We start from the raw sequence: 12,296 nt of genomic DNA on the forward strand, positions 1-12,296 counted from the left end.
TAAAATGTATAAATGTTTCATTGAAGTAGAATTAAACTAAATTGTGCTTACTAAATTATCTTTAAATGCTTTTTTCCCCCGTCTGTCGTTTTTTTCTTTTATTAAGTATTTGAAGAGGCAACAACTTGAAATTTGTCAGTTACTTTATTAATAGTGGCAGACATCTTTGTCCAGTCATATGTGGCACTTGTTTTTGTTTCTATGATCTTCTTTCGTATAGCTTTTTTCTTTGTATATTTTGTTCTTAAAGTGACAAGTTTTGATTGCAAAATCTTAACATACCCCTTGGACTTAATTTCTTGCCCTTATTAAATCATGTAATAATTGTTAGTGGGTCAGTGAATGTTTTTTCTTTATAAGGAATAGTTCTGAAAGTTGCTTAAAACAATAGTTTATAAATATTGAGGTTATGTTATAGATTTTTTTTGTTTCGATACTCTTAAATATAGCAGATCAGGGTATTTTACTCATCTCTACTGAAGGTTAAACTACTGATTTTAACTGTGAAAGAGGATCAGCATAGTGTGGTCCAAAGAACACTGTAGTAGGAGTTATAGAAATGGTTTATTTATCTGCTGCTGTGTAGCTGTTTGATATTAAGCAAGTCAGCCTTAAAAGGCTCTTTGCTCAATTCCAAAATTGTTTAACATCTATTTATTCTTGATTTCAAAGACTGGGAATGTGTTAAATGTGAAATATTAAATAGTGTGTTAATAATAGATTTATCTTATATATTTTTTAATAGTTTTCATTTCATTTTCACTTAGCTTATTAATATCTTACAAATTCCCTCTGACTTAGTTGGGCAGCTGTTATTTCTTTTTTATAAATAAGGCAGCAGAGGTTCAAAAATATGTGCCTTGAGCAATGAAACAGTAGTTGAGCCATAGATCTAAGAGTGAAACTAGTTGTCTTGATCCCTAGGTGTGAGCATTCTTTTTCCTTACCTTGTGTTAATGAAAAATATTTTCTCTAGGTTAATTGATGTCCATTTAAAACTTTCATGGAAAGAGAATCCACACTTCTCTCGTCTCTGTTTGTGTTTATATTATTATCTATGAATCCAGTGTTAGAGGCTCTCATACCCTTAGGAATTAGTAGTTAATAGTACTAAAAACATATTTTATAGGTAGTTGTTCCTTCTAAACCACTGTATTTCAAATGCTAGTCAATAAATATTTGTTGAATGAAATAACTGACTTTAAAAAATCAGTTTGTTATGTTAAAATGCCTTTACTTATAAGAGTAGGATTGAATTTCAGTTATAACCCTTGTACTAGTTATAATCATTTAATATAATAGTCTGAAATATTCAATAAGAAGAGGCTGGTTTATTGGTAGCAGCACTGAGTTTGCAAAGAGGGCAAGGGAAAAAAGCCTGATGAATAAAGGGAAAACTGGATCAAATGGAAAAATTATTAACTTGGAAGATGCTCAAAATCTTTAATTCCAAGATATAGTATCAGAGAATCTTTAGAGCCTCATAAAAATATTATTTTACTTGTACATTCTGGAATATGGTAGTTCTTCACAAGAGGTGCACTTCAGAATCACTAGTTGATAGTGTGTCCAGGTCCTCCTCTGGGGAACTGTAAGTCTGTACCTGTGGGATTGTGCCTACGTACTTGCACCTCTAGTTGTAGGGGGAATCTTCTGATGATTGAGAGCCATTCCTGCAAAATGTGCTTAGTTGCTCAGTCATGTCTGACTCTTTGCGACCCCGTGGACTGTAGCCCTCCAGGCTTCTCTGTCCATGGTGATTCTCCAGGCAAGAATCCTGGAGTGGGTTGCCATGCCCTCCTCCAGGAAGTCTTCCCACCCCAGGGACTGAATCTAGGTCTCCTGCATCACAGGTGAATTCTTTACTGTCTGAGCTACCAGGGAAGCCCACATAGTGTTTCATAAGAATATTCAGCAGGTCAGCTGTATCAAATCACTTGGAGATGTTGGTTTAAAGTACAGATTCCTGTGCCCAGTCCTGGACCTTTTGAATCTGAACATTTGGGCATGGGTCTTGAGAGTCTGAGTTTTTAGTAAACCATCTCACATTATTTTCATACCAAAGCATGGGAACCACTACACTCAGTATTTATGAGTCTCAATCTAGTAGAGGTTAGAGAAGTCAACTTAGTAGGCCACAACCTGACTTTAAAAGAAAATGAAAGAGAATAGAAATGTTAGAGTTCATCACATGTATTAAGAGTAAACTTAGATTGCATTTGTATGTATGCATATATGTGTTCTGGGTTACAGTGCAGTGTGTATTTCTTACTGGTTTGTGGGTTAAAAAAGTTTGAAAAACACTGCTTTAAGGGATGAAAAGCCTTTATATAATATAAGAACAGTGTTAACATCTCTTATTCTGAATCTTCACACTTACCATATGCCCTCAGGTGAAGGTGAAACACTAAAAGAGGAGGAATCTTCAAATAGCAGAGACACAGACACATTTAAAATTAAACCTTTGTAGCTATAATAATAATAATAAAGTAATAATAGTAACTTTAAAAGTTTGAGGTTAATACATATATTGTCCTAGTTGGCAGATACTTATTGATTGTCTAAATATAGTAAAGACAGACTTTTGGACCTTCCAGGAATGGATATGCTCTCATTGCTCTCCATCACATACTCTTTATTTTTCTTGACTAGACTGAACATTTTATCCTCTTCAAATATGACTCAGTGCTCAATTATACCTCAAAAAATGAGTACATATATTATTAAAAATAATTAGTGTCAGTGTATACACTTGACAGAACAGATGCCAGTAATAGACTAAATGACCTTTTTTTCAAATTTTAGGAATTATATAGTCAGTGGCAGAAAAGTGGCCAATTTTTTCTGGACTCCATAGCACACAATATAACTTGGGATCCTGCAGGTAAGAAAAGAAGGATTAACTGAAATAATACTTGCTTTTTTTTTTTTTTTTACTTTCATGTATTTCAGTTCTGCTTTGTGTGAAATGATAGAGAACACAAAAGTAAGTAAAACAAGTTGTGCAGTTTTAGAGCTTATACTGAAATGAGGAAAATATGCAACATAATAGTGTCCAGCTGTTGTGGGAATATGTGTTGTTTTGGGAAGCAGACACTAATTGTCTCTGGAGAATCAAAGATTCGTTGAAGGGGAGCCTTTTGACATGAGAGTAGATGGACTTTGATAGTAAGGGTGGGGATAGGTTGAAAGTGAAAGTGTTAGTCACTTTTGTGTCCAACTCTTTGTGACCCTGTGGTCTGTAGCCCGCCAAGCTCCTCTGTCCATGGAATTCGCCAGGCAAGAATACCAAAGTGGGTTGCCATTCCCTTCTTCAGGGGATCTTTCCGACCCGGTCAAAACCCTGGTCTCCTGCATATGTATCACTTATCTATTTCTGCATTAAAAAATAGTCCTAAAGCAGTTTTTACCAGTTTACCAGAGTGAGCAAAGGAACAGAGAAAGAAAGCGTAGGATATGTTCTGGTTAATACTTCATTGAGACTGGAGTGAGTCTGGTGAAGAGATAAGAATAGAGCAGATGGAAAGCCTTTACAGTCACGTAAATAATTAAATAACTTAATTCTTTTAAATTGTATAAAATGTATAGGTTTTTGAAAGTGGCTAGTGGCAAACTAAGATTTATGATTTTGCCAGATTTTTCTGGTAGCAGTGTCTCAGAATGATCAGAGACAAGAGGAACAGGAAGGTAAATATTGTATTTTAATTACCTTTGAAAAGTGCATTCACAGTCATCTAAATGAGAAATAACTTGGTTTCAGTGCCTTTATCATTGTAGGTGCTCAGTTCATAGCGAGTGACTGATGAATACACAGATGTGAGATGCAGTTATGTATAGTAGATAAAATGGCTGAGAAAAAAGTGTTAGTTTAGAATACAAAGTTCAGAACCTTGTGAAATTATTTTAGAAGATAGAGATTATTTCAGATTTTAAAAATTCACAATGTTTTAAAATATTTTATCTCATGAGGTTAATGCTTGCTAGCTGGCATTTTGTATTTGTATTTTATGCATATAGTGAGAAGAGTAAAAATTTAACCTGGATTCAAATCTGGCATTTAGTAGGGCACTTTGTGTTTAACTCTGCTGTGTATAAGGTTACTCATGTCCAGTTTATGCCTGTTGTCCTCATATAATTATTAATACTGTCATCTTTTATTTTCACAAGTGTTCCTGTTTGGATGATAAATTATATGGTTATTCTGTGATAGCACTACAATTTATTGTAATTATTTATTTTGTTAGACAAGGTCTTATATTCTATTTTATTCACTAATTTGTCTGGGGCCCATCATATATTAAATTGTCAATAAATGTTTATGAGTAGAAGTTTTGTGATCATGAGCAGATTACTTAACATATCAAGAATGGTTAACTATGAATGTACTTGATGCTTTCTATAAAAAGGTATTTTAGTACTTACCTATAAAAAAGATTGTTAGCAAGTGAACTGGATACTGGAAGTCTCTTATGAATAACTATAATAAAAACATTTTTTATTTGAAGTGAGTGTTCTTTAGTAATGACTCAGTAGTTGCTTGGAATTTCTGTACCTGTGGTCTGTAAGTACTAATGCTTCAGAAGGTAGTATTGATATTATTATTGATATTGATAGTATTTTAGTTCCTTTGAAATCATCATTACAGAATTCTATTAGAAGATAACTACTTATTTTCTTAACATATCTGCTAGTGACTTGCCAATAGTTCATGACGGTTATCTTTTAAATCATGATTTAGTTAAAATTCACAGCAAATTTTCTTATTTTTCTTTTTATAATCAAAAGTTTAAAATTTAGAGGTTTGGTTCAGAAATGGGTTATTATTGTAATATATATTTGGGAGCTGTTATTGTTTTTTCAGATGAACTTTGTAACTATTTATAAACAGATTTAGAATATATTGAGTGAAATATTAGTATTTTAGTTTTGATGAATATACCTTATTAGTATATGCCAGGCACTGGATATAAAGAATATTTTTCAAGTGATGCTAGTAAACTGACTGTAGTACCTTTGTATTGCCACCAGACCCACCATTGCATCTTGCTTAAAGCCTAAGATTTACTATTTTAGACTTAATGCTTTTTTTTCTCCTGTGATAGCCATACCTCTGTCCTTTCTGTTCAAATCAATGTATTATACTATATACCCTACCTACTTTTGTTCCATTCTGTAACTAAAGTGAATTATTTTGCATTCTATATTAATTTATTAATTTGGGGGGATACCTTAATTTCACCCTTAGTTTTTATGTTAAAGAAAACTTATCAAAATTGAATTCACAGATACTGAGAAGTCAGAGGTAGTGGGTGGAGAAGGGTGGGGTTGGGGAGAGTAGATGAAATAGGTGAAGGTTATGAGTTATGAAATAAATCCTGGTATGTAATGCATGACATGGTAACTATGCTTAGTTCTGTACTGTGTATTTGAACCGTTGCAGAGAAAGAGTAAATCTTAAAAGTTCTCATCACAAGAAAAAAAAATTGTAACCATATGTGTTGATGAATGTTAACTAGACTTACTGTGGTAGTCATTTCACACTATATACAAATAATGAATCATTGTGTTATAACCTGAAAGTAATATAATGGTACATGTCAATTTTATTGCCGCAAAAAAAGAACAGGTGTGTTTGTTGGTAAGCTCAACAGTGGAGTAATAACCATATTTAAATGGAATGCCTTGTTAGTACTGTCTGGGCTGTTTTTATCCATCTATGAGACTTTCCACCTAATTGCTACTGTTTATTGAGCTTCTGCTAAGTGCCTAGCCTGTGCCAAATACATAATATATATAATAGCTAATTCTTACAACAACTCTACATAAATTTCTAATTTTATAGGTGAGAAAACTGAGGCTCAGAAGTTGCCCAACTTGCCCAAATTCACATAGCTGATTAAGTACCTTACTTGGTATTTAGACCCAGGGATTTCCTATTTAAAGTCAGTGTTTTGCCACAGACTCACTTTTTAAGTAAAGTGATCTTTCCAGAGAGATACAAATCCATAGTCTTCAGTTGCCAAGATGAATGCCTTATTTATTGTCAGCTTTTTGGCCAAAGTTTGTACTTTTTTATTTTCTTTGTTTGACAAAACAATCTTCTAACCAGTTATCCAAGTCATATAGTTGGGATCTATCCTTGAAAGTTCTTGTATCTCTCTATTTTTCATTTGGTGTCAAGCCTTGAAAATTCTGTTTTTTTGAAATGGCTTTCAAATCCATGCATATTACTTTAATATTTGATTCAGATCCTCATGATTTCCCGTCTATATATATTGTAGTCATTTAACCAGGTTTCCCAGCATCTTATGTTTTTCCTAATCTTGTCTGTCTCTAGAATTATAGAGAATATTTACCCTTCTTTGTGTACTGGGGTTTTTGAAAGTATGGTGAAAATTATGGGTTATCTCAGGAAAAATGCACATGGTATACCTATAACTTTTGCATGTATGTTATTGGAGGAGGTTTATATGCCTCTTCACATCTATCTATTGACACCCCTCTCCCAGCTGAGACCCCTTTTTGTAGAATACAGATCCACTCTGCAAACTATCCCTCCATATAAAATCTTTTAACTCCCAGCTGCTTGTAACAAACTAAACTCCTTACAAACCTCAAAAATGCTTCACAATATGATGGCTTTTTTTCCCCCCAACCTTACTTCTTTTCTTAGGTCTACTATGCGCTTTATGCCTTAACCATAAGGAGATTATGAAGCATTCTCTGGAATATATTTGAACTCACATGTTTTCATGCTTCTGTTCATAACATTTCTCTCTGGATTGTGAACCCATCCTGAAAAAGGACAGTGTCTCATTTGTCATTGTATTGCCAGTGCCTAGCACAGTGCCTCTTACAAACATTAAATGTTTGTTGAAAGAGAGATTACAAGATCTGTTCCTCTTTCTGTCTAAGCTTCTTCAACAAAGTTAAAATATAGCCTTACTCCCTCATAACCCAAATCTCTTTATTTGACTTTTTTAAAAAGCTGTATTCTTTACAGTATTATATGAAGCTCTTGAGCATGTAACTTAAGTCGCTAATTAAATACCTGAATAATTATTGGTGCATGATACATATTTTTTCAGGTAATCGTCTTTTAACTGGTTCCAGCTGTTTGCAACTCTGGTCCAATGCTAACTTGGAGAAGCCAGCTGAAGATGAAAATCCAGATAAAACAGATCTTAACTTTGGGGATTGGAGATGCATTTGGCAGTGCAAGTAAGCAATTAATTAGGGGGTTAAACCAATAAACCTATTTCATATGGTCTTATTATATTATAAATGAATTTTAGTTTGTATAAAAGCATACTAACATAAAAAGTACTGATTTTTTTATAATTGTGACATACCTTTTCTTATATATATAGAACAGTCACCATTTTCCATGCTCTGGAGATCCTTTTTTTTTTTTTCAGTTGTTGAATAAAACACATAGGAAGAAACAGAAATGTGTAAGGCCCATAAGAGCTTTCTAAAGTATACAAAAGGAAGACAAAGATACCTTTCATACTTTTGACTGAATTTTCCTGTTGTGAAGAAGTAAATTTTTCCCAAATTAATCTATATGTTGAATATCACTCATCAAAATCTCATTGGAATTTCTACTTGTGAGTGGAGTCCAGAATTTTAAAAGGACACATATGGCAAGAAAAGGAAAATTCTGAAAGAAGAAAAGAATGAAGACATACAGTATAGTAAAACTAATTATAATGCTACAACAGATCAAGCCGTTTGTTGTTGATACAGGAATGGATAGATTAGGATCCAGGGTTAGACCCAAGTACACAGAGATTTAGTATGTAAGGTGGCATTTTACATCAGTAAGGCAACTTGCTAGCTCTGTGGAGGAGAAAGCAAAGTTAGAATCTCTTTCATACTTGGCACAAAAACAAATTTAAAAGGAAGAAAAAGCAGTATGTATACAACAAAAAAAATTTAGATGAAAATATCGGTAAATTTTCATATTTTAATACTGCCGTGTCTGGTATGATAGCAACTAGCCACATCTCACTTGAGCACTTGAAATATGGCTAGACTGAACTGAGATGGCCTAAAAGTATAAAATACCCACTGGATTTAAAAGTTTTAAAAGAATGTGAAAGTCATACTAAGTTTTAGTTGATTACATACTGAAATGATAATGCTTTTGATATATTGGATTAAGTAAAATATAGTTAATTTCACCTGTTTCTTTTTACTTTTTTTAAATGTCACTATTGGGAAATTAAAAATTGTGTATTGGGCTATTGTCATTTGTGTGCTATCACTGTTGGATGAGAAGTGCTATTTTAGAGTTGTGGAAGTTTTTCTAAGTATAACACCACAGCTAAAAACTAAAAAGAAAGAAAAGGAAAAAATTAATAGTTTTGGGTGTCAGTAAAAATCTTTTGTGAAGCAAAAATACCGTAAGGAAAAAAAACCAAAACCTTGATGGGAAATACATGCAATTTTGGGTTAATGCCATTTTTTAAAAGGAGGTTTTAAAAATTAATTCGAAGGTAGTAGATATTTCAGAAGTAAACAAAAATGGACAATGAGAAAAATGTTTTGAGAAAATTTTTTAAAGTATTATACGCAAATAAAGAGCAGCATATTGAGTTGACTGACCTCATTCAAAAATCATGAGATGCAAAATATCCATAAAGAAAAGAATTAATAATACCTATTACTAGTGAGTGAGTAGAGAAAAGATACTCTAATTAATATATACTGTTAATAAGAGCATAAAATTAGTATCATACTTTATGGAAGTATGTATCAGTTGGCTTAATTTTTCTTATGTTCTTTAGATAGCAAGTCCAAATTACTTTCATTCCAACAAATATTTGTTGAGTGCTTATCATATTCCAGGCAGTGGTAAAAGTGCTTAGAATATAGCCATGAACGGATGGGTGGAGATAGACAATATACCGGTAAATCGGTATGACAGGATGTAAGGAAGGGCATTCTTCCTGAGTCAGTTTTATGTGAAGCAGTTGTTTAGTTGCTAAGTTGTGTCCATCTCTTCTTGAGACCCCATGAACTGTAGCCCACTAGGCTCCTCTGTCTAGGGTATTTCCAAGGCAAGAATATTGGAGTGGGTTGTCATTTACTTCTCCAGGGGATCTTCCCAACCCAGTATCTTCTCCTGCGTTGGCAGAGGGATTCTTCACCACTGAGTCACCTATCAGATACCAAAGTCAGAGTAAGGCACATTTCCTGTATATGGAATTTACAAAGGAGATTTCAAAGGAGCTAGTTCTATGTTTTTTTTTGCACCCCATAGTCAGATCATGGGTATTAAAAAGGGTTTAAATATAGAGGAAATAGGATTTCACAAAAAAGATGATTCTCTAGAAAGAGCTGTGGCTTTGCTTATGAGATTGAGGGAGAGAAGAGCAGAGAAGTGCTGCGGTGCAGTCACTGCAGATCTGGTCAGGAGCGTCTTGGGTTGAACTGAGAATCTGAAATGTATTTCATACATTTGGGAGAGGGAGAGAATCTTAAGTTAAAAAACAGAGTTATACAGAGTCCTAGTAACTTGGACTAGACATACTCATTTATTTGAAGTAGTTTATTATTTAAGTAAACAATTAAGCCTTGGACTGGAAACTATGCAAGTTTTATTCTAGGATCAACTGAAGATTGATCCTTAGAAGAAATGGAATGGTCATGATAGTCAACAAAAGAGTCCGAAATGCAGTACTTGGATGCAATCTCAAACACGACCGAATGATCTCTGTTCGTTTCCAAGGCAAACCATTCAATATCACGGTAATCCAAGTCTATGCCCCGACCAGTAATACTGAAGAAGCTGAAGTTGAACGGTTCTATGAAGACCTACAAGACCTTTTAGAACTAACACCCAAAAAAGATGTCCTTTTCATTATAGGGGACAGGAATGCAAAAGTAGGAAGTCAAGAAACACCTGGAGTAACAGGCAAATTTGGCCTTGGAGTACAGAATGAAGCAGGGCAAAGGCTAATAGTTTTGCCAAGAGAACGCACTGGTCATAGCAAACACCCTCTTCCAAAAACGCAAGAGAAGACTCTACACATGGACATCTCCAGATGGCTAACACTGAAATCAGATTGATTATATTCTTTGCAGCCAAAGATGGAGAAGCTCTATACAGTCAGTAAAAACAAGACCGGGAGCTGACTGTGGCTTGGATCATGAACACCTTATTGCCAAGTTCAGACTTAAATTGAAGAAAGTGAGGGAAACCACTAGACCACTCAAGTATGATCTAAATCAAATCCCTTATGGCTATACAGTGAAAGTGAGAAATAGATTTAAGGAACTAGATCTGATAGAGAGAGTGCCTGATGAACTATGGATGGAGGTTTGTAACATTGTACAGGAGACAGGGATCAAGACCATCCCCAAGAAAAAGAAATATAAAAAAGCAAAATGGCTGTCTGAGGATGCCTTACAAATAGCTGTGAAAAGAAGAGAAGCAAAAGGCAAAGGAGAAAAGGAAAGATATACCAATTTGAATGCAGGGTTCCAAAGAATAACAAGGAGAGATAAGAAAGCCTTCCTCAGCAATCAATGCAAAGAAATAGAGGAAAGCAATAGAATGGGAAAGACTAGAGATCTCTTCAAGAAAATTAGAGATACCAAGGGAACATTTCATGCAAAGGTGGGCTCAATAAAGGACAGAAATGGTATGGACCTAATAGAAGCAGAAGATACTAAAAAGAGATGGCAAGAATACACAGAAGAACTATACAAAAAATATCTTCACAACCCAGATAATCACAATGGTGTGATCACTCACCTAGAGCCAGACATCCTGGAATGTAAAGTCAAGTGGACCTTAGGAAGCATAACTACGAACAAAGGTAGTAGAGGTGATGGAATTCCAGTTTCCTAAAGGAAATTCCTAAAGGAATTTCAGATCCTAAAGGATGATGCTGTGAAAGTGCTGCACTCAATATGCCAGAAAATCTGGAAAACTCAGCAGTGGCCGCAGGACTGGAAAAGGTCAGTTTTCATTCCAATTCCAAAGAAAGACAATGCCAAAGAATGCTCAGACTTCCTCACAATTGCACTCATCTCACATGCTAGTACAGTAATGCTCAAAATTCTCCAAGCCAGGCTTCAGCAATATGTGAACTGTGAACTTCCAGATGTTCAAGTTGGTTTTAGAAAAGGCAGAGGAACCAGAGATCAAATTGCCAACATCCATTGTATCATTGAAAAGGCAAGAGAGTTCCAGAAAAACATCTACTTCCTCTTTATTGACTATGCCAAAGCCTTCGACAGTGTGGATCACAATAAACTGGAAAATTCTGAAAGAGATGGGCATACCAAACCACCTGACCTGTCTCTTGAGAAACCTGTATGTATGCAGGTCAGGAAGCAACAGTTAGATCTGGACGTGGAACAACAGACTAGTTCCAAATAGGAAAAGAAGTACGTCAAGGTTGTATTTTGTCACCCTGCTTATTTAACTTATATGCAGAGTACATCATGAGAAACGCTGGGCTGGAAGAAGCACAAGCTGGAATCAAGATTGCCGGGAGAAATATCAATAACCTGATATGCAGATGACACCACCCTTATGGCAGAAAGTGAAGAATTACTAAAGAGGCTCTTGATGAAGTTGAAAGGGGAGAGTGAAAAAGTTGGCTTAAAGCTCAACATTCAGAAAACAAAGATCATGGCACCCGGTCCCATTACTTATGGCAAATAGATGGGGAAACAGTGGCTAACTTTATTTTTGGGGGCTCCAAAATCACTGCAGATGGTGACTGCAGCCATGAAATTAAAAGACGCTTCCTCCTTGGAAGGAAAGTTATGACCAACCTAGATAGCATATTTAAAGCAGAGACATTACTTTATCAACAACGGTTTGTCTAGTCAAGGCTATGGTTTTACCCGTAGTCATATTTGGATGTGAGAGTTGGACTATAAAGAAAGCTGAGCGCTGAAGAATTGATGCTTTTGAACTGTGGTGTTGGAGAAGACTCTTGAGAGTCCCTTGGAGTGCAAGGAGGTCCAACCAATCCATCCTAAAGAAGATCAGTCCTGAGTGTTCATTGGAAGGACTGATGTTGAAGCTGAAACTCCAGTAGTTTGGCCACCTCATGCGAAGAGCTGACTCTTTTGTAAAGACCCTGGGAAAGACTTAGGGCAGAAGGAGAAGGGGGCGACAGAGGATGAGATGGTTGGATGGCATCACCGACTCAATGGACATGAGTTTGGGTAAACTCCAGGAATTGGTGATGGACCAGGAGGCCTGGCGTGCTTCAGTTCATGGGGTTTCAAAGAGTCGGACATGACTGAGCAACTGAACTGAACTGAAC

The 12,296-nt window shown here is 35.2% G+C and overlaps 1 protein-coding gene across 3 annotated transcripts in view; it reads left to right on the forward strand.

Moving 5' to 3' along the window:
- Window positions 1-12,296, forward strand: part of DMXL1 (Dmx like 1) — a 124,898-nt gene that overhangs the window by 15,414 nt on the left and 97,188 nt on the right. For all 3 annotated transcript variants that reach the window (XM_043465864.1, XM_043465862.1, XM_043465863.1), the window contains exons 4-5: window positions 2,806-2,884; window positions 7,089-7,221. In XM_043465864.1, the coding sequence (XP_043321799.1) occupies window positions 2,806-2,884; window positions 7,089-7,221 (212 nt within the window). The remainder of the gene's footprint in view (window positions 1-2,805; window positions 2,885-7,088; window positions 7,222-12,296) is intronic.

The sequence above is a fragment of the Cervus canadensis genome, chromosome 4 (assembly GCF_019320065.1).
Source record: "Cervus canadensis isolate Bull #8, Minnesota chromosome 4, ASM1932006v1, whole genome shotgun sequence".
Classification (NCBI taxonomy): domain Eukaryota; kingdom Metazoa; phylum Chordata; class Mammalia; order Artiodactyla; family Cervidae; genus Cervus; species Cervus canadensis.